Raw genomic sequence first — 27994 nt, 5'->3', positions numbered from 1 at the left:
CATGTTTCACGCCCCGCGCTCGTTTCTGACCATAGACTGTATAGAATCTGACCTGACACCTGCTTGGCCGACGACGTAAAGTTTATGCGTAAAGTGCGTAAAACGACAGGGTTGGTCGGTTCATTCATAACAGATGAGCAGACTGATTGTCTCTGGGCGGTGGTATCAGTTAAGTGATATTCTATCATTTTCAAACTGATTTTATTATCAAGTTGGACAAATCCCGCACAAGGTTAGCTTTATTTGAAATTGGACTTTTTGAACTGCTGATGTGATCAACAAGAGCAGAAACAGATCATCGCGTGGCTAACAAAAGCCACTCAGTTACCAGATATCACAGATCAATAACGCTGTTGGTGTTTTTTTTATGATTACCACAATCTTATTTTAGACTGGAGAAAGTACTATGTCGAAAATGGCAAAGCGGAGGATCACACAGGAAACCTTTGATGCTGCTGTCAAAGAAAACATGGATGAATTTGAGATGGAGCCTGGGGAGGCTCTGAGGGAGGCTGTGGAGCAGTTTGAGTCTCAAGGTAATGTAGCTTAATGAACAAATGAATGGAAAGCTATAGATGTTCTCTAACTGTGCGCAAAACACTAAATTAGCCTTATTCTGGTACTTCCGCACAGTTGTTATACCTGTCCTCGTGTGTTGTTTGGCAAGAGGTGGACAAAGTACACAGCTTCATTACTTGAGTCAAAGTAAAGATACTCCAGGTCAAATATTACTCCAAAACATGTGGAAGTTGCTCTGTCAAATAATTACTTGAGTTACAGTACTGAAGTACTTGCTTTTAAAAATACTTAAGGAAGTAAATCTTAAAATATCTCTAAACGTTGTATTTTCACAAAGCACGAGTGCAGTCAAGAATACATAGGAGTACATTCTGTTACATTCTGTTATTTAGAAACCATTACTTGAAATCTCTAAAACTATACCATGGAATAAAAACAGAAACTAAGTTACTCCAAGCACAGACAACTAAGTTTGAAATGTTCATCTGGAATGAAACAAACATTACGTAGCTCAACACTCTTTCCTCGGTTGGACAGTGAATGTTTGTATGTTTGAGCAGAGTGGGAAACAGGGAGAACATTTCAAATGATCATTCTTTATTTCAAAAACCTCTAACACGGGCTGAAGATATGGCCATGGGTGCTCAGGTGGAGAATTATAGCCATCATTACCACCTCTACATAAACTGCCTGATCTGAGTGAAATCTGCTCTGTGTTTACTCCATGTTCAACCGTGGAGACACACGACATACAGGTATCACTAAACCACTGAGACAAACAGAACTACACAAACACATTGTACTGTCTTAGGGATCATATTTCAGAAAAGAGAAAGAAATTCATGAGCTGTATTCAAAGCAAAAGTAGTGAGTAACTAGAGCATTGATAGAAATTTAGTGGAGTAAAAAGTACAATAATTGTCTTCTGAATGTAGTGGAGTAAAAGTAACAAGTTTCCTCAAAAAATAATACTCAAGTAAAGTACAGATACTCAAAAAATGTACTTAAGTAGTACTGTACTCAAGTAAATTTACTTTGTTACTGTCCACCCCTGTGTTTTGCTGATTTGAAAGTGTGGTAGTGTTGTTTGCTACATACTTGAAGCATAACTATTTGCATTGTAACCATAAACCTATTTTCGCAACTGCGACTGTTGTCCTCGTTGTTGATGTTGTTGCTCTATGTTTGTTTCTGTCCATCCCTCTCTCTGTATCTCCCTTTGTCCAACTTTTCAAGTCTGACACAGCCGCGACAGATGGCTGTTCCACATGAGTCTGGTTCTGCTCGAGGTTTCTGCCTGTTGAAAAGAAGTTTCTTTACCTTACTGCATTGTTATACATGTCGGTCTGATCAATAGATCATATAGGGGCAGAAGTATAAATTTGAGTCAGTTACAACCAGCCTATAAGTCACCCTATTATGGATTATTTTACAAATAAAATCCCCCTCAAAGTGCAAAAATTCCCCTTGGGAAGTTTTGAAGCTCCTCCTCTCCTGACTCTCACTGGAGCCACATCGTTGGTATTCATATTGGAATAATGTGCAGCAATCTTATACCATTACTCACAATCTGTTTTTTTGCTATGTTGATATTTTTCATTTTATCTTGAACCTGTTAATCTATGAAACTGCACTCAATAGCCATACAGAATGCTGCATAAATATCTTTATATCATTAATGAACTTGATAGGATATAGTACACAAAACCTATCCATATCATTTATCCTTTAATGAATGTCTTTTACCATTTCCTTTTTTCACCTTCTATTTTCTTATCTTCAAAGCATTAACCCTGATCTTCTGTGTGGATGCAGGTGTGGACCTCAGTTGTATAGTGAAAGCTGTCCCAGCTGTATCATCTGAGGATAAACAAGAGGAGCAAACACATGAAGTGCTTCAGGTAAATCTTGAGCTGTTCTGAGAGAGGTATCTGCTTTGTAAACGTAGACCGCTCTGATTCTGTACATGCCGTTCTTCTCCTGCAGGTTTTAGAATCCCTCCAGATTGGGAAAGACTCTGCTGGTGTTACCGATACGATGGCAGACTTAAAACGCTTCACTGAGCATTGCTCACTTGGATTCGCCCAAAGGTACCTGGCTGCCCAGAAAGATGCCTACCCCGTCATCCTCTCCTATTGCACAAAGAGTATGGAGAAGAAGGAAGCTGTGTTGACCGCCCTGTCCGCTCTAGTTGCACTGACAGATGGACAGCCGGATCTGTTGGATGCAGAGGGCCGACAGTTCCTTTTAGATGTCCTTAAGAAGTACCAGGCAGACTCCTCTGTGACATGTGCGGCCATCCTTGCTGTTCGTCACTGCTGTTTAAAACATGAACAGAACAGGCAGGATTTAGTGAAGGGTGGTATACTCCCTCTGCTGACCAGAGCCACTACACAACACAGTGGATGTCCTGAGGTGATTAAAGAGGCCTCTGGAGCTCTCAGAGTCATGACCTTTGACGATGATGTGCGAGTTACGTTTGGGCATGCCCATGAGCATGCAAAGATGATTGTCCTGGAGCATAACGGACTAAAAGTTTTAATTGAGGCTGCAAAAGGTAAGTTAGTGGGCAACAAACTTCAGCTTCTTTGATGTTTTTTCAACCACTTTCTGATTTAATCCATGAATTTGCTGTCCTTTTTTGTTCTCCCCTCACAGCTCACCTCGGTGATACTTCTGTTCTGAGTGAGCTGTGTGCCACTCTGTCCCGTCTGGCAGTAAGGAATGAGTTTTGTCAAGACATCTGTGATCTGGGAGGGTTGAAACTCATTATGACCCTCCTTTCAGACGGCTACGAGAGACCGGTAGGAAACTTTAAAAGCAAAGTATTTTGATACAAACTGGTTCAACATTCAACATCCATGTTTTATCTGTGCGTATTAAATCTTCTGTTCCTCACAGGAGTTGTTGCGGCAGGTCCTCAGTGCAATACGAGCTGTGGCAGGAAATGATGATGTGAAAGATGCTGTTGTTAATGCTGGTGGGGTCCAGCTTATTGTCATTGCCATGAATAGACACATTAGCAACCCAGCTGTGAGTTTAATGTCATTCCTACACATGTATTGACTGTAAATAGGGTTTGATCATTCACCAGAGGCATAGACATTTGATCACACAAAGATTTTTGTTATAAAAAATATATTTGAGCAATAAGCAAATGCTGCAGATGTCCTGAGACTGTCATGCTGTTCTGCTCTAGGTATGTGAGCAGGGCTGTGCTTGCCTCTCTGTCCTTGCTCTGCGCAAACCAAACAACTGCAAAGTCATCATGGAGAATGGAGGAGCCCTGGCAGCTGTGCAGGCAATGAAGACGCACGCTGATGTGGTCAATGTGCAGGTAATATAAGGTTATTTATAATTAATGAGTCACTTTTAAAAGCAGGCCCAGTGCCAGCAAGATAATTACCCATGTCCATGTTTTCTTATTTTATGAACAGAAACAGGCATGTATGCTGATGAGAAACCTGGTTGCACGAATGCAAAACTACAGTCAGCTAATCCTTGAGATGGGAGCGGAGCCCCTGATAACCCAAGCACTGCACACCCACGAAGACTGTGGGGATGTGGGTAAAGCAGCCCTCCGAGATCTGGGATGCCAGGTGGAGCTCAGAGAGCTGTGGACTGGCAAACATGGCAGCCTTACAAACTGAAAGAAGAGAGCATCGCCTACAAGTGTTTACTCATACCATGGGTGTTCCTAACATGAAGAGTTACACAAGAAGAAATATTATAATTCTGAGATACATAGCTAAGAGTTTGAGCAGATGCAACTCCCCGGCCAGACGTATATGTAAGAAGTAGTTGATGTAGAAAGGGCATGTGAGCAAGCCATCAGTCTGACACAACCCCTTTAAGAGGCTGAATATACTTTTCCTTTTTTCCACCAGTACAAAAGTTTCAATGTAATGAAGCATATTTGTTTTGCTATCTGTTACTATTTTGTTCTCAATACTATCAGATGTAAATTTTTATTTTTGTGTATTTTGGTTATGTGCCATAGGTAAATATAAATATATTTACTGCTATGCATATACTTTTTAACAGCACTTTTATTTTCAGATTTATGTTCCTTGTCTAGTCTCTGATCCCAATTTCATCATGTATAGAATGCCTTAATCAGCACCTATTCATATTCAACTTTTTTTTAAGTTAATTTATGCCCTATTATTATGTACAACTGGAAAATATAATATAAAGGCATACCACTGATACACTATACCCTGCATGATTACGATAAAACTCTCTTTTCTTCACTGCTATCCCTTTGTGTGGCTGTGTAGTTATAATCAAACACTGTATCTGCTCACACTGAGAATAATCTTTTGAAATACTCCAAGTATACTTTTCAGGACAAGTAAACCAGTGGTGGACAAAGCACACAGCTTCATTACTTAAGTCAAAGTACAGATACTCCGGGTCAAATATTACTCCAATACAAGTGAAAGTTGCTCTGTCAAATAATTACTTGAGTTAAAGTACTGAAGTACTTGCTTTTAAAAATACTTAAAGGCCCTGTGAGGAGTTTTGAACTGGCTGAGAAACAGCCTGAAAATGATACAGATGCCTCTTTATGACCTTCAATAGCAAACAAGACCATCAGCAACAACACTGACACCTCCTCTGTTGTCATTTTTAATGCCTGAAACTGCCCTGAGGGGGTAGGTTGTCAGACCAGATGATGGATATCTCGCTTCAGAAACAGCCTTTATTTGGCTGTTTTCATGGAAAATAATCACATTGCCTGATAAAGTTGACTGTTAAAAGACAATAGAATGAGGTTTTTGTTGAAAACACTACTTTTGCATGTATAGGACAAGAGATAAGAGGTATCGCTTTGTCCACAAGGGGGCGCCAGAATCGATACAAAACAAAAGTTCCTCACAGCAGCTTTAAGTATTCAAAGTACTTCTTAAAAAATCTTCAAACATTGTATTTTCACAATACATGAATGCAGTCAAGAATACATAGGAGTACATTCTGTTACATTATGCGTATCTAGAAACCATTACTTGAAATCTCTAAAATCTATACCATGGAATAAAAACAGAAACTAAGTTACTCCAAGCACAGACAACTTAGTTTGAAATGTTCATCTGTAATTAAACAAACGTTATGTAGCTCAACACACTTTCTCAGGTTGGACAGTGAATGTTTGTATGTTTGGGTAGAGTGGGAAACAGGGAGAACATTTCAAATGATCATTCTTTATTTCAAAAACCTCTAACACGGGCTGAAGATATGACCATGGGTGCTCAGGTGGAGAATTATAGCCATCATTACCACCTCTACATGAACTGCCTGATCTGAGTGAAATCTGCTCTGTGTTTGCTCCATGTTCAACCGTGGAGACGCACGACATACAGGTATGACTAAACCACTGAGACAAACAGAACTACACAAACACATTTTACTGTCTTAGGGATCAGATTTCAAAAAGAGAAGGACATTCATGAGCTGTATTCAAAGCAAAAGTAGTGAGTAACTAGAGCATTGATAGAAATGTAGTGGAGTAAAAAGTACAATAATTGTCTTCTGAATGTAGTGGAGTAAAAGTCATGAGTTCCTCCCACAAATAATACTCAAGTAAAGTACAGATATTCAAAAAATGTACTCAAGTAAATTTGCTTTGTTCCTGTCCACCACTGAAGTAAACACATCTAAGATAAAACAGTGGGCTCACTCCTTGTTACAGTATATCTTCTGCCCACTCCCTTAAACTGTATACAGAGATACTCACGCCCCTCAAACGGACCTATCCCAACATGCCCCTCTTCGTGGAAACTTCATTTCCCACAATGCTTTGCGCTCGTCCTTGTCAAACCTTACAGTGGTCAGGCTATCGCCGTTGACTTGACAGGAGTAGTAGAAATACAGCATGGACACTGCCAATCACTTAAAGTCAGTGCAGGGCCCATGAGTCAAGGAACTGCGTGAAAGACAGTGCCTTTAATAACAGAAGACATATTTATATCTAGATTTATCTCATCGGAATCCTCGTAACGCTAACAAAAACGTTATGTAGCAGTAAGCTAACAGCTAGCTGGCTATCGTTACTTGACCTGCTGTTTGTGGCTAACTTGGAAACAGCTTCTGTGGAGCTTGTAACAGAACAAGTGAGGGACACCAAAGCTCGGGGAGGCTCTGAGTCGGTGCTACATTCATAAGGTAAGAAATGACATGTTTTTACCCAGTGACAGCTGACTGGCTGTCTGCAAAGGGTGGCAGTGTGTGTTTTTAGGTGGACAAGTTTCAGCCAAACTGTAGAGAGAACCAGAAGCTCGTAATATAAAGAGAGAAGCATAATTATTATTTTTATCTACAATTTCCAATCATAACTGTTTTGAAAACACGTCCTGGTTGGGGTTGTGTAGTGTTAATGAATCATTATTGTGTTTGATGAAGATCATTTCATATGTTCAGTGGTAGCATATGGGACACTAGGCTGTTACAAAAGCTATTATAGGCTTGTGTTACAAAATCTGAAGCTAGAACAAAACAGCAGTAACACCCAATAATGCATATAATGCAGTGTAGGAACCCTTTTTTAAAAAACACAAGATTCTTCCAAAAAATGCTAAATGCAAAGTGCAGACCTGTATTTGAAAACACAAAAAAACACAAAGACATGACATGAATTCGTTACAACTCTTTGACCTGTGACCCAGTTTAAAGTTCCAAAAAGTATTTTTTTTTTGCTATGAAACTTCTTCTGCTTGGCTTAAATAGCATAAATAATATATAAAACATATAAAATAAAAATGCCCAAGGACACTTTGCCATTGGACTGCAGGAGCTAGGATCGAAGAGAGTCAAGCTGGCAGCCCTTAGAACAGTGAGGGACAAGTGGGTAGAGTAACTTCTACTGCTCTGTAACCCAGGCCCTAATGTCACAGTGGATGAAAGGCTAGAGGCATTCAGAGGTTCCTTCCATTTTAGTCAATATATACCTTCCAAACTAGCTAACTACAGCATCAAAATCTGGGCAGCATGTGACAGAAGAGGTGTCTCTAAGTTATCCTGATTGAATCATGATCTGTGAGGATTAAAGAACACCAATGCACGAAATATTGATTTAAATGGTTAGTAATGGTTAAAAACGAGATTAAAAATATGTTTATTGGGGGCGTTGGTGGTCTAAGCGCCCCACATACATAGGCTGCAGTCCTTGTTTCAGGGGTCGCTGGTTCGATTCCACTACAACCATTTCCTGCATGACTTCCCCCTCTCTTTACTCCCCATATTTCCTTTCTCTCTTCAGCTGTCCTATAAAATAAAGGTGAAAAAGACCCAAAAATATAACTTAAAAAAAATAAAAATAAAAATAAAATGTTCATTGGGAATTTTTTGGGGTTCCGACACTTTTGGATCATTACATATGCCCCGGGTCAAGTTGACCCAGGTACATTATTGCTGTCCCTAAGAAACGAAGATAACAGAGCATGTATTATATTGATTATGTTTCTAAAGCATGAAGGCTGATGGGAAGATTTGTCTTCTTCAATATTATTGCAAAAACAATAGCTTTGTGTTTAAAAATGTATGCCTAAATAACTTATTTTTCTCAGGGTGTTTTTCTGCTTGCTATTCTTTAACATTTTATCAACTGAAATCAAGTTCAAAACTGACTTTTTGATCACTGACACTGAAGATTAAAGTACCAAGCCACCAGCCACTAAATTTCTTTTTGTGTGTTTGAAAATCTCCATCCACTCTTAAATTTGTCAGTTTTTTATACCCCACTGTGGAAGCTATTAGTGGAATCAAATAATCAATATAGCATTTGCACACAAGCCAATTGTTAGCTCTAGCTCTAAATGGTTGGCATTCTATGTTTCACAGAGATTATTCTTTCTGCTTGGCAGTTCTAACTGAGGGAATCGGATCATTAAGTAGTCTTCCTAGACTGTCCACTTCATTTGACACGCACTCCATCAGTGCCATCAATTCTATATAATTATCAATACTTAATCAATACTATATATGCCGTTAAATATATTTACTAAAGGATAACGTAGGTTACTCAGTAGACGAGTCAGCTCAGTGGACATAAGGCAATGCAGAGGGACAGATTGTTGTGTATGTAAAATGACATTTGAGAATGGGATCTATTGGAGAAAATCTTGTATCTGAAGCCAAGTCTGCAGCACATCAAACAGACACCGTTTTCACTCAGGAACAAGGAAATGTAAAATGATACATACTGGGAAGGAGGCTGCTGGGGAGGATAAGGGAAGGCTTGTTGGTGAGGACAGTGTGTGAAGTGAAAGGAGGAATCGTCTAGGGGTCTCAGTGCTCATTTGGGGATCTGGCTTTGAGCCTTGTTGTACTGATGCCAGTATTGGTTGCCCATGACTGCCCGGCTTTTCAGCAGAGCCTCTGTGTGCTCTCTCCTGTCCTTCAAAGGGACAGGGAATCATGCAGTGGATAAAAATAGTGCTAAAGAATCTAAAACCTCAGCTGAGTGGACGTCAAATCAATTCATGTGCAACAATTTATGGATTATTTCAGTGATTGAACTAAAAACAATATTTGCTACTTCAAGTGTCTCTGTTTTCTGCCTCATTCATTCTCAGCTCTTAGCAGATATATTGGTTTCAAAGTAGGTAAATAAAATCAGAACAGAAACGGCAAATTTATACTTCAGTTACTGTGGAACTAGTGCGAGTGGCTATCCTTATACATGGGTTGTAAAATTGTGCTTTCAGGTGGTTACAACAAACGTGTGACAGAGATATCTGGCAAGACGTTTAAATGTGTAAATCCACGTTTAAACGTCTTTCTAGATATCCTTTGTTTGCTGTAACAACCTGAAAGCACAATTTTACAACCACATGTATCAAACATATAAGTGTATGTAATGTGTTGTGTTACAACAAGCATGTTTATAACCGAGAACTTACTGTTTAATGTCAACAATATCTTTCTGGAAACAAATCTAAAACCTAAACTAAGTATAAATATTCCTGACCTCAAATCAAAGACTTTAGGTGCATTTCGACCAAGATTTCCTGGGTCTTTTAGCCCCCAGAACTACTTTACCCTGAACTAAAAGGTTCCTCTTACGTTACGTCCGTTACGTTCAACCTGAAGTCCCAGGACCTTTGAAAAGTACTACCCCCCAAGCAGGGGCTTTTCAGGGGGGAGATTATCTACCCCTGAACTGAATTTAGACCCTGGTTCCTCCGGTCGAAATGCACGTATTTCAGGGGTAAAGTTCCTAGTTCCGTGGTAAAGTTCCTGCGGACAAAAAACGCCTTTAAGGCTAAAAAAAAGAGCGTAAATTGTTCTCCTTTAGTTCAAGGTGTACATACCTGACTGCTTTGGCATTGAGACTGTATAAAGGTAATGTTGGTTCAGCCATTGCTTTGCTGTGGAAGTTTACCTAGCAGACTGCTGGTTCTGTGAAAGGTTGAAGGTAGCATGAACGGATGGTTAGTCTTGTAAAATGATTAGCTCTTTGGAAAAACATGCAGACATCATTGTTTGTAAATGCGATCAAACTACCGCTGATAATTTCCTCCCTCTAAACTTCATATCAGGAGAGTCTTAACTGAATACAGAGGGAACAGTGTCCTGACACAGGAGTGGTAACCTTGTATGTAAGTGAGGGTTGGGCCTAGACAGACACCTTTCACCTACAACTCCTCACCTCTGCCGTCCTTACAGAGAGGTGCTGTGTCTGTGTGGGTGTAACTTACTGTAGTTCTACTTTGCTCGGTGTCTTTATTCAGCTCTCAAAGGTGCAGCAGTTGATTGAAGGTAACTGGATTATCCTTCAGGCAACTGTTAACTATTGGTGGACGTTGTATTTATAGTTTCTTGTTTAAAGGTAAACAGCCTTCGTCACGTGACCTGACACTCCTAGAACTAGGCAGACGACTTTTGTTCTCAGGTGTACACAGTGCTACATTTAAATACTTTGATTACCTTTTAATGATTGTCAAAATCACACTCAGAAATCTTAAATGTGTTTATATGTCTGGTCCTCATTCAGTCAGAGTCTTGTTTGTCCTTTGACCCTGAGAGAAACGAGAGAAGAGCCACCTATATGTCCTGTCAGTTGTTTTAAATTTAGGACAAATTTGAACCTTAAACTGACCTCAATTTCTCCTTCTGACCTCTGTCTATCTCTCTCTCTCTCTCTCTCTCTCCTCCGTAGCTCTCAGCGCCTGGTGCTGCCCACCCCACCCTGCTGTTTGAATTCATGAGTGCTCTTAGTGACAGCCGTGCTTAGTCCTTGGGAATGGGGAATGGAGTCCAGGAACAACGGGCATCACTCACAAAGGGAGAAGTGCTGCCACTGGCCTCCACAACTCAGACAGAATCCAGCTATGAGGTAAAACATTGGACAGTGTCATTTATACTCTATTAACCTGTGAATATTAACACTTTTTCATGTTATAACACAAATGACAGAGCTGCTGTTGTGATGGTGAATGCTGGAACAGTTTTAAACAAACAAAAACTCTCATCCTGCTGTCCTCTCACAGTCTGAAGAATTAATGCTTTGGATTAGGGATGCACCGAAATTCGGCCACTGAAAATTTTCGGCCAAAAATGGCTCAAAAGTCCATTTTTGTTTTTTTGCCAAAATCCTTTTATTACCGAAACAACACGGCCGATCAAAAACCGTGGCCAGTACCAGCTTGTCTGGATAAGAGCCAACATGCATCTGTTCTTCCTTTAACTGCAGCACTAAAGTGTCTTCTAAGCAAAGAGGTTGAGACAGACCACGGAGTGAAAACTATGAAAAGTACACTCTTAGAGTCTGTCAGCACACGTTTCACTGCGATTTATTCGGATCCTCTGCACTTCATTGCGACTGTACTTGATCTGCGTTATAAAGATTATTACTTGGATGTGGGGATAAAGCAGCGCGCACAAGAAATTATCCAGGTCGCGATGGATTTGGAGAACCCGCTTGCCTTGATTTTACTGAGGTTAGAACACCGTAGGGATGCAGCTGGGAGTGCAACCGGGTCATAATCAGTCCAACGGTGGAGAAAAAAAGCGCACGTGGAGACCTGTCAGTCAGCCGCAGGCCCCAGCTGCGCGTCTTTGCTGTGCGCAACACCTTTAGTGACATGACATCCCTAGTACACAGTCACAGCCATAAATGCAATGGTACTAATAATTGGTATAATAATTGATTTGGGTGTTGCGGTTTTCAGTTTTCGGCCTTGGTTTCCTCATTTTCGGTTTCGGTTTCGGACAACAATTTTCATTTCGGTGCATCCCTACCAAGCGGCAAACTCCGGTCTCAAACGATGAAGCCAATGCGGAAGTGCTATAAACTGCAGTACATCGAAAATCCGCTTGAGGCTGGCTGCAGAAACACCGGAAACCACATAGATATGAATGGGAAAAAGACGATCTTTGCAGCATTAATAAACATGTTTACAGCCTGGTTCAAAAAACGGCTTGGCCCTATGAAGCTAATCTCTCTAATGGTACACACTGTACGGGGAGTGAATTTTTTTCTAACGTGACGGTTCAGAAGATATTAGGATTACGAGTTTTGCCCAAATAAGGACATGACTGACGTGACTCCCGGTCGGGAACACACAGCCATTGGCTAAGAGGCTCACACTACGTCACACTCTGCCTGGTTGAGTTCCGCATTACCAATATGGCTGCTGCCGTCGATTTGCTTCAAAACAGCTCTCAGGAACAGATGGGTGACGTCACGGATACTACGTCCATATTTTATACAGTCTATGATCCCTACTTTGGATAATATTAAAAACAAGGTCTCATTCAGCAGTATCTGTTTTTCTGACACCTACCCTTTGGATTCAAACATTAATAAGAACATCATGTAATGACCAGTTTTTTGGCTGATGATCACTTTTGTTTTTGTACGTTGTATAGGGACATCAGTATAAATGTTCACTTTGTCAAACTGTTCTGCTCTGCTGTAGTGTGAGTGAAAGAGCTGAACTGAGCTGACCTTTGTGGTTTCATGGAGCTTTTTTCTGTGGTTCATTTAAGGCAGCTGCTCTCCTTTGTATTGCGCTTTGAGCTGGTTACGCTGATGTGCTCTTGTATAACTCCAGTTTAATGATCAACAGCATCTCAAACACAACTTTGTTGTTGTAAGGACTCATGTTTTACAGGATCCTCTCTGTTAGTGTTGGTGAACCTAATTATAGTTCCTCTCCCTTTTCAGGGACTGAAATCCACTCGCTCTGTCCTCAACTCGCTCTTCTCGGGGGCTTTAGCAGGAGCTGTGGCCAAAACAGCTGTTGCCCCACTGGACAGAACCAAAATTATCTTTCAAGGTAATCTCTGTCAATCCAGTTTTAGAATAGGAACGACCCACATGGATGTAATTTAATTAAATGGAACATTCTACTGAATTCATAGCCATGAGAAACATGTGATGACTAAAACAAACAACTGCCCACATGTTGTTTATTTTTCACACTTTGTTTTTCAGTGTCTTCAGCCCGATTCTCAGCCAAGGTAAGTTTGATCCTGTATTTATTGTTGATGTTGACTTCTCATTTATACAAACATCATTGCAAATTGAGGTTGAGCATGTGTTTGTGTCTGTGTGTTCACACTGAATCACAGGAGGCCTACCGGTTGATCTACCGCACCTACCTGAAGGATGGCTTCCTCAGTCTGTGGAGGGGGAACTCTGCCACTATGGTGCGAGTCATCCCGTACGCTGCCATCCAGTTCTGTGCACACGAGCAGTACAAGGGGCTGCTGGGAGGTTACTATGGCTTTCAGGGAAAGTAGGTGTCAGTTTGTTTATCTGTCTTGTCTTTTTTTAGTTTGAATTTCATTTCTTGCGCAGCAATGAAAAAGTAAAAGGCTAAGAAATGTTTACTTGTCTCTGTGTTCCAGAGCTCTACCTCCAGTTCCAAGGATACTTGCAGGGTCGCTGGCAGGTATCACAGCCGCCATGTTGACTTATCCACTGGACATGGTACGAGCTAGGATGGCTGTAACTCCAAAGGAAATGTAAGCTCATCTATAGCTGCTAAAGCAAGTAAACAAGGTGTTTACAACAGTTATAGTAAACAAGTCTGTGTCCACATCTCATGCCTGTAAGCTGGTTGGCAGTCCTGTTCTTGAAGCTTGGGGTCTTAATAGTTGGGTCTTTGTTGTGAGGTGGATTGTGGAGGGACAGTAGGATTGTCTGATTAACAACAGACTTGACTATGAATAATTGATAAGCACATAGTTTAATCCATTCTAGCAGGCTGGTATTATGAGCAGGATGTTTTTTTTTTTGCATGTCTGCTCGATCAGTTTCTCACTGATATGATGTCTGATGATGGATTCTCTTTAGGTACGGTAACATTCTTCACGTGTTTGTGCGGATATCCAGAGAAGAGGGTCTGAAGACTTTATACCGAGGCTTTACTCCCACCATACTGGGTGTTATGCCCTATGCTGGTCTCAGCTTTTTCACCTATGAGACACTGAAGAAAGTACATGCTGGTGAGTTTAAAGCTAATCAGTGCATTTATCTTGATTTGATTTGATGTCTTTATTTTGATCATGAAAAAGTAAAATAGAAGAAAACATACAAGTAAAAAAGAAGAAATAGTTATAGAAAAGAAACAAAATCAATCAGTTCCATTAGCAAACACTGAAACATTTTACTTTACATGTGAGAAAAGGACTAGGAAGAAGTTAAACTTATCTAATCCTACCCCTTTATCCACTATTATCTGGCATTATACTAGTGCACTCTTCATATTAGTACCTACAATCAAAAGCAAACCCTTTGTGATTCTCAACACTTGTCTTCCTCCTTGTACCTCATGAAAATTACTTCTTTAAACCTCTTCCTGAACTGGATTATGTTCAAACATTGCTGTAGCTCCACATTGAGTCTGTTCCACAGTTTTACTCCACAGATTGAAATACAAAAACTTCTCTTGTGGTCTGAACACTCATCATCTTTAATCTTATATTATAACCCCCCTCTCTTTCAAAGAACAATCTTTGAATATTTCCTGGCAGGAGACTTTTCATTGCCTTTTACACAATTTGTGCAGTTTTAAAATCCACAAGGTCAAATAATTTCAATATTTTGGATTTGAGGAACAGTGAATTTGTGTGTTCACGGAAATCAACATAGTGAACTATTCTGATGGTTCTTTCTGTAGTACTCACAGTGGTTACAGTGAGCTTTTATAAGTGTTTCCTTAAACCCCAGTACAGTAACTGAGATATTGGGAAACAAGTGAACAGTAGAGAATGTGTAGTGATCTTAAAGCCATCTCTCTCACACCCGTTCTTTATTTTGCATATGTTCAGTGTGCTTTAATCGTTACTTCTTTCTCCCACCTAGAGCGCAGTGGGCGTCCACAGCCCTATTCCTATGAACGTCTTGCATTCGGAGCCTGTGCGGGTCTCATCGGCCAGTCGTCTTCGTACCCTCTGGATGTGGTCCGACGCCGTATGCAGACCGCAGGAGTCACGGGTCACACTTACGGTACGATCTTGGGCACCATGAGAGAGATAGTGTCTGAGGAGGGTGTCATCCGTGGACTCTACAAAGGTCTCAGCATGAACTGGGTCAAAGGACCCATTGCAGTGGGGATCAGCTTCACCACATTTGACCTCACTCAGATCCTCCTGAGGAAGCTGCATCAGATGGGCTACACCAACCGATAATTCTGATACTCTGAGAGAGGAGAAAAGGGGGGGCATTGGGATGACAAGTTCTTCATCATCCCCTGAACAGAAACAAAGGAAAATGGAGAGTGATTAGTGTGTGTTGGATTGAAGCAAATACACACACACAGGCTCAGGATGCAAGGGTAATATAGTAGTTGTATTCTCTTGCTTTATTTGTGTGCAACATGGGGTGCAACAGTCCCTGCTGGCGTGAGGTGTGTTGGATGGTACCGAGTACATGTACACGCTGTTTTCATGAACATCTAAGTGCAATATGTGATTTTATGTGTGTACAAATACATGATAACACTCCTGTCCTAGTGGGACGGGCCTGTGAGTGTCTTTGTCAATCAGAGAATTTCACATCAAACACACACACACACAAAAAAACCACACAAACACAAACACACACACACACACACCCACACACACACACACACACGCACGTGCAGGCCTCCCAACTGCCTTGTGTGTCTGCCTAACACTGACAATGCAATGGAGGTTGCCACTCCTTGGCTTTTAAGAAGCATTGGATTAAAAAAAGGAGTAAAATAAGATCCTTTTGAGATTTGTTTAGTTTAGAGTGAGCACATTTTAAGCAGCTTTACCAAAGGTTAGTAAATAAGCTAGTATCAGATTATATAATGTCAGAATATTTAAGGACAAAGGATAACCGTAGAGGAAAACTCTTGCCCAGCACATGTGATCACATGGTCAGTTTTTGTTTGAGTGGAATATAAAGTTCAGGTTCTTTTAGTTTTAGTTTTAGTTGTTGTTTAGCGACTGTGCTGACAGCAGACACACACACTCTGTTTGATGCCAGTGCCAAGTGATGAGTAGTGTTAAGAGTTCCCCGATTCTCTTGTTTGTGTACGCTGTAGTTCTACAGTATAACGCTCTCGACAAAGCTGCAAGTATTAGTACAGGTGATCAAACAGATTTCAGTATATGGAGAATCTTAAAGCTCCAATTTTAATTCCTCTTGAGAGACACACACACCTTCCCTTCATAAAGCTAAATTTATTTATCTTATGTGAGATCATACACTCACTGATTCGACAGCTTGGATAGAAACACCTTCAGTCTGAGATCTAATGTAATCCAACAGCCGCCCTGCAGTGAATGCCACCTTTACATTTACAGCTTTGTGTTGCTGCTGCTGCTGTTGTGGGCAAAGTGTTGATTAAGCCCTCTTTGAGGGATTTTGGATTCCAGTTTATCTACAGGTGTTTCTGTTGATCTGTCCGATTCATGTCACTGCACCATCACATATCCACATTTACAGTTTACAGATGTCGTCTTCCATTTTGCTGCAAGTGTTACTGCGAGAGTTCGACTGTTCCTTTAAAAACAAACTATAGATTTTTCTTTGAGACACTCCTGTTGTAGAGCTGTAGCATTTCATGCCAATGGTCTGACTTGACTGGAAATATGCACACACCTGCTGAAGAAGTCATCGGATTTCTTTTTTTTTTAGAGGCATTATTGAAAGTGTTCTCAGTATTGTTCTTTACCTCAGCACATAATCAAATGTCCATGATGATCTAACATGTTGTTTTTGTATGTGTAGGAGTTTCAAGCGTGAGGCGAGTTGTTTAGTTTTGATTTAACACTATCTGAGACGGTGTCAGCAGCATTGATGCAGGCACAAAGTCTACAAAGAGAGTCATAGTTTCTATAGTTAGAGCGCACATACTGAGGCAGGGGACTGAGCTGAGGGAGCAGCTGCTGCAGAGCCAAGTGGAGCAGAGGGCAGGAGACCAGTGTCACCTTTATCAAAATAAAACAGGAACTTTTCAGACTCCAGAAATGAGATTTATCACCTATTAATTATTATTGATTGATCTCTATATTTTTTAATATCATCAGACAAAGTGTCTGCAATAGAACCACATTTTTTTTTTATCACAAATAGACATTGTGTGAGTCTTACAGATCATTAAAATTAGAGTTGAGAACATTTTTGTCCACTTCTAAAATAATTAGTAATTTTTATTCAAAGGTACAATATTGATTCAACTTGTGTTGGCTAGGATTACATTACATTACAAAGTGGACCATGACACAGAAGTTCTGCTTTAATATATTGCGATGTATTGTGATTAGGGTTGCAAATGTGTGGGACATTTCCAGTAAAGTTCCATGGGAAGTTAAGCTTGGGAATTTTGGAAATATTCCAAATTGGAAACTTCCCATGAGAACTATGGGAATTTATAGGGATTGATGGCAATTAAATGGAAAAGGTATCATATCCAAGTATAAATATTTGATTTGTTATAAGCAGACATCAAAAATAGAAATCATCTGTACATGTGATGGAGGAATGCACAGTGCATGTAGGGGGCATGGTCTCAATAGCCCTGCAGCAAGCAGTGTGCTGTGTGCATGTGATTGAGGAATAGCACAGATATTCAACTGTACTTACATGAAATCTGGTTGTTTTAGTCAGGATTATGCTAAAATATATTTTCCCCAACTATATTTAAGTTCCCTATTAGGAGCCAAACTTCAATTGAGGTTGCTGGTTTATTCCCATCAATTCCTGTTAATTCCCATGGAAAGTTTCCAACTTTGAAAATTCCTGGAATTTTGCAACCCTAATTGTGATGCTCTTAGAAAGGCAATATATCAGATATATTTTTTTTAAACAATATCAAGTCATATAAAACCACCATATGCATGGAATCTGGGTAAAGTCGTTATACTTTAAATATTCTGTATGCAGTCAGTCCCAGTAACATCTTACTCTGCAATCTGAGTTAAATAAGTCATATTTGCCTGTAAATGTTAAAAACAAAAAAAAAACATTTATCTTCCTATAAATTCAAACTCTGTACTTTTTTTCAGTATAAAATATTTAAAATATTCTCTTACATTCTTTTCAAAATTCACATTAGTAATTAAAAACAATTTACTGTGTGTTTTTTATTCCTCATAAGCAATACACATTTTTGCAAAACAGCCCAAACATCTCAAACGTTAAGCACATGGACTCTGTGGCTGATTAATGTAATGTAATCATGTTTTAAATTATAACTAATCAGAGAAGAAGTGAAGTCAGACTGCTACAACACTTATCTGAGGTAACTCCCCTCTGCCGTGCCCCAGTCTCATCACCATGTAATGTGACTGCTGTCTGTCTGCAGATGATTGCAGATGTGGTTGTTTTTTCTTTGTCGTGTGAACCAGGAGAGTTTTAGCAGTGCTCTGTTGACTGATACCTAAACATAGTCGCTGTAGTATCATTTTAATCATCAAACAAGTAAACCACAATGTAGTGTGGTTAACAAAACAAGATGAGTGTTTTAATATCAATCTAACATGTGATATCTCGCCTTAGGTAGCAGGATGGAATAATGTGCAGCTGAGGTGTTGACAGCCTGAAGTCTGCTGAGGTATGCTGTGCAGTGAGGTGTACACGCTGACTGAAAGCTGAGCCAAGGCTAGTTTCTGACTCATAAGTGCCTAGCGAGGAGTAGTAATGATCTTACTATGACTCAGCTACTTCTACTAACCTGTTTGAAGGTTGCTTCCATTTTCTAGCCTTGCTCTGGTTGAAGTTTTGAATATTCACAGGACAGAAGGTGGTTTTGAAGTTTGTGGATGTGAGGAACCTCTGTGTCTGAATGTAGAACTTCAGGTTCAGTTTTTGTATTTGAATTTTATAAAACTAAAACCGCCTTGCGGGGTATTGTTGCGTAGGTGAGAGACGTGCTCCTTAGCTCCCTAGCAGACTTTATCGATCCATTCCAACCAGATGAGGACTAATCTGATTATTGTAGGAGAAGCTATTGAAAGTATGTTTAATGCTTATTTGTACCAGATTTTGATTAGAGTAAGAACATTAACAATACTGTGATGTTTAAATCATCCTGTTGGCCTACCTACAAATCAAAGCAGATTGGTAAATAAATGTTGAACACAATAAAAGGAGAATTGATGAAAACCCAGACAATCATAAAATGCCAAACAATTCTGTGTTTTCTTTTGAAAGATTGTGTTGTTGTTGTTGTTGTTGAGAACCTGACAGTGGCTTAAAGAGTGAAACACTAACGAAAAACTGGTGAAAATGTGATTTTTATTTGCTCTTGTTAAAGCAAGTCGAATTGTTCTCGCCTTGTTTTTGGGGTAATACTACATCAATGTGCAGACATTTAATGCTACTGTGTTTGCATGCAACAACAGATCAACTCGTGTTTTTTGTGTTTCAGTGCAGCACTAGTGAGACGGCTGCTTTGTGATTTGGAGTGATTTGTGCCAACTGAATGTAAATGTACCAACTAACATCAGACCCTGTGTCCTGTCTCTAGTGATGATGGTGTTCCTGCAGGAATGTTTTGAAATATCAAATTCTCAAATAAAACTGTGTTGGAAAAAGATTGATGGGGTGTTTTTTTCATACTTTAACCCTCCTGTTATGTTGTGGGTCAAATTGACCCTTTTTATAGTTCAAAAATCTAAAAGTAAATGTATTTTTTCGCTATGAAACTTCTTCTGCTTGGCTTAATTAGCTTAACAATTAAAATTTAAAATGAAAACTGTTCATTTCACACATTTGCACACACCCCCTGCATGTATATATTACATTGATACTGGTTGTGGGTCAATTTGACCCTGCAGTTAAAGTGGAGGCTAAAAGTGGTCAGAAAAAAAAAATGACAGTGAATCATTGTGAAGTGTCAAATACTAAATGTTTCTTTGCAACTGTGTTCATAAAAAAATGAGTGAGTTATCTTCATTGAACCAAGATCTGTGAGAATTAAAGAACACCATTGCACTAAATATTGATTTAAATGGTTAGTAATGGAGTTAATAATGAGATTTAAAATTTATAATTTATAATTTATTGGGATTTTTTGGGTTCTGACACTTTTGGATCATTAAATATGCCCCGGGTCAAGTTGATCCAGGAACATTATTGTTGTCCCTGAGAAACGAACATAACAGGAGGGTTAAAAAAATGATTTCACATTCTTTATTCCTCTCACTAAATAAATAAACCATGAGGGAAGACAACATGAAATATTTACTTTCAATTTATTGTCCTAATTTGTGAAATTATTAAATGTCTTTGGATATACAAATAAGTGAACTAATATTTTAAGGACAAGAAGGACAGAGTACTACAATAAAATATTTGATGATGACATAAACAACATTAACCCTCCTGTTATGTTGCGGGTCAAATTGACCCTTTTAAAAGTCTATTTTAGGCAATATATGCCTTCCAAACCAGTTTAATCCAGCATCAAAATCTGGGCAGAATGTGATGGAAGAGAAGTCGTGATAATTTATCAACATCACTTCATTAAAATACAAAGATTCAAAAATTAAAACAAAACAAACAAAAATCTGTCATGTAAAACTATTGCATTTATATTTAGGTCTTTTCATGTACATTAAAAAAAGTTTTAATAATAATTTGAATGAAAAACGAGTGAGTTATCTTCATTGAACCATGATCTGTGAAAATGAAAGAACAACAATGGACTAAATCTTGATTTATATGGTTAATAATGGAGTTAAAAATTAGATTTAAAAAAATGTGTATTGGGATTTTTTGGGGTTCTGACACGTTTGGATAATTGAATATTGTCAAATTGACCCAGGAACATTATTGCTGTTACAGAGAAACAAACATAACAGGAGGGTTAAAGTAATATGGAACATGTTATGATGTCGTTTATTGTAGAACAACAATGGGAAGTACATATGACTAATAGCAATAGCAATAGCAATTTTATTTATAAAGCACATTTCATTACATTGCTTTACATGGAGAATTAAAAACATTAAAACATTTTTCCAAATAGAAAAAATAAAAACATAAAAACAATAGATACACCCAACATACATCAGACACAGCAATCGAACAAACAGCAAGTGTTGCTGCACATGCATCCAGTCACAACAGTCATTATATATTTCATACGCTTGAGAAAATACAGTAGTGATGGATCTGAGGTCAGCAGGCAGTTTGTTCCAAAAAGATGGACCACAGTAACTAAAGGCCCCTTCACCAGACTTTGATTTGACTCTGGGCACATTTAAAGGACTTCCACCTGCTGACCTAAGGATCCTGGTCGGGTTATACACTGTGATTCAAGTTTGGACCTGATCTAGTGGGGAAATCCCAGATTCAGTAGAGATCAGAGTTCTGGAGAGTGGGATGGTAATGTTGCTGATAGAAATCTGAGTTCAGTGTTAATTACAGCAGTGGATGAGAGAGAAATGATAACAGCTGTTAAAAAACGTGAAAAAAAATCATGTACTCAGTATAGAAACACGATTATCAAAAGTTCTACAAAAACTTTTCAATAACTGAAGGGACATTTATAGACAAACACTAACTATTCATTGAAAGGATTCAAGGTTTTTTTGGGTTTTTTTTTTTTTTGGTATGACAATAAAAAACCTTGAATCCTTGAATTGAATCCTTGAAAGTCAACACGGAGTCAGAGCAAACAGATCAATGTCACTGACAGATAGATTCAATTATGGGAATCATAAACTCCAGACTAAAGAGAATATGCAGTTGAGTTTTCATTGATTACAATCAGTCATTACATATTGCTCAATGAGCTAGAGCAGCATTGCATCATGGGTAGTGTTTGACTGGGTAAGACGTTTTATAAGTAATAGAAAGCAGCTTGTGAAGTTGAGAGATCATTACTCAGCATGTTATGTTATTACTTAAGGTGTCCTCTAGGGGTCAGTGTCTGGCCCTACATTCCCTATTCTTTATATCAATGTCAAAGGTATTGAAACTGGTATTATTTGCTGATGATCCAAATATCTATTGTTCAAGGAGTAACTGCTGGAGTCACTACAGAATTTAAGTAACATAGTAAAAGCACATTTTGAACGAAACATATTATTGTTAAACTTGAACAAAACGAATCAAAGCATGGCAGTATTAAACAGAGCACAGCAGGTTATAAACACTATATCGCTCTTTCACTACTGTGCATTACTTCTGCCATATTTAAGTTACTGTGCAGAGGTTTAGGGCACAAATTACAAAAGTACATTACATTCATTGCATGCATAAGAGAGAACAGAATATATTTAACTTCTGTAATTTCTATTTGAGGAGTTAAACTAAAGAACAGTCTGAATGTGAATCTGAAGGACTGTCAAACAGGTATCAGTTTAAAAAGATGTATGAAGAGAGGATTTTCTCGAGGACGAAAAAGGTGTTTTACTGACATCATTGAGATTGTCTTTTGGTACGTCAGTGTAAATATGTACAGATTTAAAATGGAAATGTATGACCATATTTGGCATATTCTGTACTGTTTAATGTATTATTTATCATACATTTCACATTATATGAAATCTTTATAAAATGATTTATTTATGTTGTAAATAATCATACATTTGGATATATTGAAGAGTTCATTTGCAAAAACAGATAACTCACTTTTAGAAAATTTAAGAAATGTTTCAGAAAACATATTCTTTCTATTACTAGCTTTAGGTATTATCAATCAATTGAAGTTGGGTGGCTTTGAGTGAGTCAACATTACATTACTAATAAGAGGTATCTTAAATATGTAACTTTATTAAAAATCTATATTACAAAGAAATATGTTTTTTGAAAATGTATTTAGGGTAACTGATAACAGCCAAGGATAAAGAAATCAGGTTTGGGTTTATATCAGCAAGGAAGCTAAATAATTAACTAGTATTAATGTATAGAGAATGGGTGAGATTAAACAAGATGTATTTCCTCCGTCCCTTATTTCGAATATGTAAACCAACATTGGTGGACAAAGTACACAGCTTCATTACTTAAGTCAAAGTATAGATACTCCTGGTCAAATATTACTCCAATACAAGTGAAAGTTGTTCCGTCAAATTATTACTTAAGTTTAATTACTGAAATACTTGCTTTTAGAAATAGTTAAGTATTCAAAGCAATTCTTAAAATATCTCAAAACTTTGCATTTTCACAAAGCATGAGTGTAGTCAAGAATACATAGGAGTACATTCGGTTACATTCTGTTTATTTAGAAACCATTACTTGAAATCTCTAAAAACTATACCATGTAACAAAAACAGAAACTAAGTTACTCCAAGCACAGACAACTTAGTTTGAAATGTTCATCTGGAATGGAACAAATATTATGTAGCTCAACACGCTTTCTCAGGTTGGACAGTGAATGTTTGTATGTTTGGGCAGAGTGGGAAACAGGGAGAACATTTCAAATGATACGTATCATTCTTCATTTCAAAAACCTCTAACACGGGCTGAAGATATGACCATGGGTGCTCAGGTGGAGAATTATAGCCATCATTACCACCTCTACATGAACTGTCTGATCTGAGTGAAATCTGCTCTGTGTTTGCTCCACAAATTCATGAGCTGACTTCAAAGCTAAGTAGTGAGTAACTAGAGCACTGATATAAATGTAGTGGAGTTAAAAGTACTATAATTGTCTTCTGAATGTAGTGGAGTAAAAGTAATAAGTTTCTTCAAAAAATAATACTCAAGTTAAGTACAGATACTCAAAAAATGTACTTAAGTACAGTACTCAAGTAAATTTACTTTGTTACTGTCCACCACTGTAAACCAAAGCATTAAGTGTTCTTGTTGTTTGCTCTCCTTCATATGTATTTTTTTTTTATGTCTGTCTGCATTTGTATAATCACTTTGTTTTTGCTTTTTTTTTTTAATCTTCAAAACAACATTTCAATTTTCAATTCAATTCAGTCGTCTCCTTTTGGATACAAGACATGACATTTGGAGTGACCATAGCCTTTGGTAATGACAAGCAGTGACCGCTAGAGGGGGCTCAATCAACATGAATGACACATCAGTGAACCTCTGTGGTTGTAGTTCACCTGACAGCCGGTAGGCAGCGCTGCAGCACAGCGCTTTAAGGCGAGGGAGGTGAGCTGGGTCAGATGGTGCTGCGTCTCTGCCCGAGGCCCCGCTGGAGGATTTGAACTTGACCGTGAACGCAACACAGCATCACAGAAATCCTAGAGAGAAGACTCTGAATGAACTCAAATCAGATGTTCTTAATAAATATTTCTGAATTAATAAAACCACACAGAATATTTGATAATGCATTAAAATAATACAATTCCTTAGAAGTAAAATATACCCACATTTTGTCTGAGTAGTATCAGGTATTATTTTTTGGTTCTTGAACTGGGCAGTGAGCTCAGTCCCGCCTCTTTGCACACATTTCTGGGGGGAAAAAGCAGAAGAAAAGAACGACAGGCAAGATAGAGGAGTAATTAGAGAGTAAAGGAGGGAGGGATGGAGAGAGGCTGTCAAAGGATGTGGTTGCTATAGATACTTGGCATGATGCCAAGTGGAGGCAAAGGCAATTTGCATATATTCAGATGATGGTTGCTCTCTTTCCTTCTTTTTGTCTGAAGTGAAATCACTAATTTTATTTAATTTTTTCAAATGAAGTCTCAACTCAAATTATTTCCTCCTACAACAAATATGATTAAGACTCTAATGTTAGTGTACACCAATAAAAATAACAAAATAGAACATAAACTTACTTAAACATGATATTAAAAAGGGCTATTCTGACTGAGATACAACTGGCTTCTTTTTAATTTTTTAAACCATGTTTGGTTATTTAATTTTAAGGATTTAGTCTTTAAATCCAGGCTTTTATATTTCCTTTATTTTAAGGACAAACCTAACAATGTATTTTCTTATTTAATAAATGATACAAAGAATCTTACTCTGCACACATGCAGTTCACTAGTGAGTCAGCTAGGTTCATGTAGGCCTAATTTGGTCTTATTCAGAATTGTTCTCAACTCAAAATTCTCATGTAAAAAATACTTGAGATAAAGTTAAGTTCAGCTTTTTCAAATTTTTCGTAACACCTTAAAAGTGTAAGGGCTAGCTAGCATTTAGCACTAATGAGCCATGTGAAGGATTGGGGCCTGTACAGAGGCAGTTAGCTGATGTTGGGCCTATGAACTTAAAGACTATATTTCATTGTTTTAACAAAAAGTGTGAAAAAAGAAAGGTTTTTTCATCATCAGAAATTTCTATAACAGCAGAAAAAAAACCTATCTTTAAAATAGTAGATGAAAGCAGAGGTCTTAGTAGTACATTTTTCTATATCTATAAATATTTTTCTTTTAATAATTCCTACCACCTTACAACACAATGGATCTTGATTTTAAAATGACCTCAAGTTTGTTGATAAAGTTGATACAAATCTGATCTTTTCATTGTATCTGTGGAGGTGTGTCAAAGCTTATACAACATTTATTTAGCTTAAAAATTTGAAGAAATTAACAGGGAGAAAAAAGTCAAAGTCAATCTTCTCTTTATTGATCACATAAAACACAAAGTCACGCCGACAAACTTTTACATTCACTCAAATAAATCAAAAGACACTCATTTAGATATTAGCGAATGATCATGTCTCAAAGATTTTTCAGTGCACTCAATTTTGACAGAGTAAGAAGAGTGATAGCTCTTCTGACTTTTACTTTGAAATCAAAATACAATTATAGGAAGTGTCTTTTTTTAGACTCTGAAAAGCAGACACAACAGGATCAATTACAGCAGTGTGACCTGAACAGATGCAATTAATAAAGTAACAGTACTTTACATGACGTTACAGCATCATTAATACAGTGTAAAAATATATTATTTTTTTACATTGATCATCATACATTTTATACATTGATCATTAGCTCAAACATTTTTATTTACTGTCTAAACGTTCAAAAGAAGGCACAGCTGGTGGAAAAATAAAATAGTATCAGGTGTTAAAGGTTGCTCTTTGTCTTTTATGATTCAGTCCAGATTCAGTAGTTTATTTTTTACAGGTACATGAAGAAGTTTATGTTCAATAAAAAACCCCCATCCAATCAGAGTCCATAACTGAACCGATAAAAATCAAAATAGTTCAGTTGTGCAATCCAGTCCATCCTGAAACCTTTTCCTGTGAGTCGGATGTTCTTCAGCCAATCAGGGATGTTTCTCACCACATCATTGAATCTGCAGGAAAAAAAAATGACAGAGGATATTAGAGAGCGCAGATGACATAAATGTATACAGAGCTCCTTTTTTTTTTTACATTAATAAAATAATAATCAGCTCTCAATGAAAACTGATGTCTGTGTGTCCCATCACAGAGACAGTGCTAGTTCATTTTGGAGAGGCTGTGCTGCTGATACAGGAGGGGGTCCCTCGTCATGACTACAATACGTGTCTATGCTTGAGCCCACACTGAACGACCTCTGACCTCTGACCTCTGAAGTCTGGAGCAACGGCGGGACACACAGTCAGCAGGGAACCCAATGATTACGCCGGGGAAAAGACACACACACACACACACACACACACACACACACACACACACACACACACACACACACACACACACACACACACACACACACACACACACACAGCAGACACACTTCAAATGTCTGGTTTTGCACCGTCATGACTGAGAAGATAAGGACTCAAAAGCAGAGATTATGGAGTTAATCCTAATTTGGCTAGACTTTTAATTTTGATCCTAAAAACAATACAATTTGAGATTTTATGGAAGGTTTTTGGTGATGACCTAATAAATACAAACTTCTTTGTGTTATATTAAATCATACCTTTTAAAATTTCCGACATACTCCAACAGTTCAGAGACTGGTGGACAGTAGAGATGAAGGTGTGTGTGGGGTGTGACAGAGAGACAGGGGTTGTGATTGTGGGTGTGATAGAGTAGATCAGAATCAGACATCAGTCCCTAGGTAACTGCAGCGTTTCAGACACTGGTCATTATGAGGGGCCTTCCTCAGCCTACAGAACCCTCCAGGGCTCCTCTTCCTCTGCCCACGCTGTCCCAACCACTGACTAATGTAGGCAGAGAGCAGACTACTACACACTCCACTCCACACCTTCAGCACATCCAGACTAAATTGCAATACGTGTAATGTGAATGATTTTGTTATTTCAATATGAGCAGCAGAGAAAGTTAAAGTTTCAGCGAGATGACTGTGACTCTTAATGCTGTATCTGTGTCAGAAATAAGAGTATGATGATGCAGGTACAGGAAGTCAGAGGAAGTGGAGTGAACATTTCTAACATCACTTTATCAATCTTCTCTCTTATACTGCCTTATACACACAACAAGGCGCAGACCAGTGTGAGCTTTAATACAAGTATAGCTAGAAAATCAAATTAAATACTTTATTCACTGAACAGTTACAATCTTATTGCCTCTGTTTTTAGCTGTTTGAAAAGGATAATTAAGATGATGTTGAACTCTGTTTTTAACATCCCCATGGAGAGTGGTTGTTCAGAAACATATCCTATTTTTGATGTCCTCAACATGTTTTGTTTTCTGAACTGATTATTTTTTAGATTTCGACTGTAGCAAGGATTGAGTCACTTTACACTACTTAGCAGATATATACAGACTTTAAGTTTTAGGGCCTGTGTCCACTAATGGTATTTTTTGTGCTGGCAGCTGGCAGTGCTTCTCACCAGCATTGTCAAATTAGAAATTTGTCCAGCACCATCACTTTCCCTAAGTCCCACTCCACAAAAAAAGGTGCTGCCAGGGCAACCCCCCCCCCCCCCCCACCCCCACCCCACACACACACAAAAAAACCCACTGCAAGTGGACACAGGCCCTTAAACTTGGAAGAAAATGTAGACATCAGACGGTCACAATACAAAACTTCAACACTAAGCAAGTGTTTTCATTTTATTTCTAATTTAAAAAAACATCTCATTAGACTGAACTATATTCTAGTGATAAGTCCAGATAAATGACTTGTTTCAAGATATTACAAGCCAAGAATACGACCACGGTTGCTTTTCTTGTGTAAA

The 27994-nt window shown here is 38.4% G+C and overlaps 2 protein-coding genes and 1 long non-coding RNA gene across 15 annotated transcripts; 2 read left to right on the top strand and 1 right to left on the bottom strand.

Moving 5' to 3' along the window:
* The first annotated feature begins 25 nt into the window (after positions 1-25).
* armc6 (armadillo repeat containing 6) lies at positions 26-4772 on the top strand. 3 transcript variants are annotated; one of them, XM_034703070.1, is made up of 8 exons: positions 26-169; positions 392-536; positions 2335-2420; positions 2506-3076; positions 3178-3323; positions 3421-3552; positions 3719-3856; positions 3957-4772. In XM_034703070.1, the coding sequence occupies exons 1-8, from the start codon at positions 134-136 to the stop codon at positions 4167-4169; spliced, it is 1467 nt and encodes a 488-aa protein (XP_034558961.1). In that variant the 5' UTR covers positions 26-133; the 3' UTR covers positions 4170-4772. The 3 variants fall into 3 exon arrangements, with proteins under 3 accessions (XP_034558961.1, XP_034558962.1, XP_034558963.1); XM_034703071.1 differs by having other exon boundaries at positions 26-232; XM_034703072.1 differs by having other exon boundaries at positions 28-168; positions 392-2420.
* On the bottom strand, positions 1478-10322 carry LOC117826765. Of its 2 annotated transcripts, none has more exons than XR_004634090.1 (5): positions 10218-10322; positions 9831-9918; positions 2638-2837; positions 2266-2379; positions 1478-1816 (listed from the first exon to the last, which is right to left on the bottom strand). It is a non-coding gene; the product is annotated as an uncharacterized LOC117826765 (long non-coding RNA). The 2 variants fall into 2 exon arrangements; XR_004634089.1 differs by having other exon boundaries at positions 2282-2379.
* On the top strand, positions 6325-19541 carry LOC117826764 (mitochondrial coenzyme A transporter SLC25A42-like). 10 transcript variants are annotated; one of them, XR_004634088.1, is made up of 10 exons: positions 6331-6684; positions 10679-10855; positions 12689-12800; positions 12959-12984; positions 13096-13262; positions 13375-13491; positions 13823-13974; positions 14834-15305; positions 18503-18557; positions 19374-19541. XR_004634088.1 is itself a non-coding variant. In XM_034703077.1 (10 exons), the coding sequence occupies exons 2-9, from the start codon at positions 10763-10765 to the stop codon at positions 18517-18519; spliced, it is 828 nt and encodes a 275-aa protein (XP_034558968.1). In that variant the 5' UTR covers positions 6331-6684; positions 10679-10762; the 3' UTR covers positions 18520-18557; positions 19374-19541. The 10 variants fall into 10 exon arrangements, 5 of the variants coding, with proteins under 5 accessions (XP_034558964.1, XP_034558968.1, XP_034558969.1 ...); XM_034703077.1 differs by having other exon boundaries at positions 14834-14977; XR_004634084.1 differs by having other exon boundaries at positions 6325-6684; positions 14834-18557.
* The last annotated feature ends 8453 nt before the right edge of the window (positions 19542-27994 follow it).

Source organism: Notolabrus celidotus, chromosome 15 (genome assembly GCF_009762535.1).
Source record: "Notolabrus celidotus isolate fNotCel1 chromosome 15, fNotCel1.pri, whole genome shotgun sequence".
NCBI classification, from domain to species: Eukaryota; Metazoa; Chordata; class Actinopteri; order Labriformes; family Labridae; genus Notolabrus; species Notolabrus celidotus.
The sequence above is the reverse complement of the archived record's forward strand: the minus strand, read 5'-3'. Positions and strand labels throughout refer to the sequence as shown.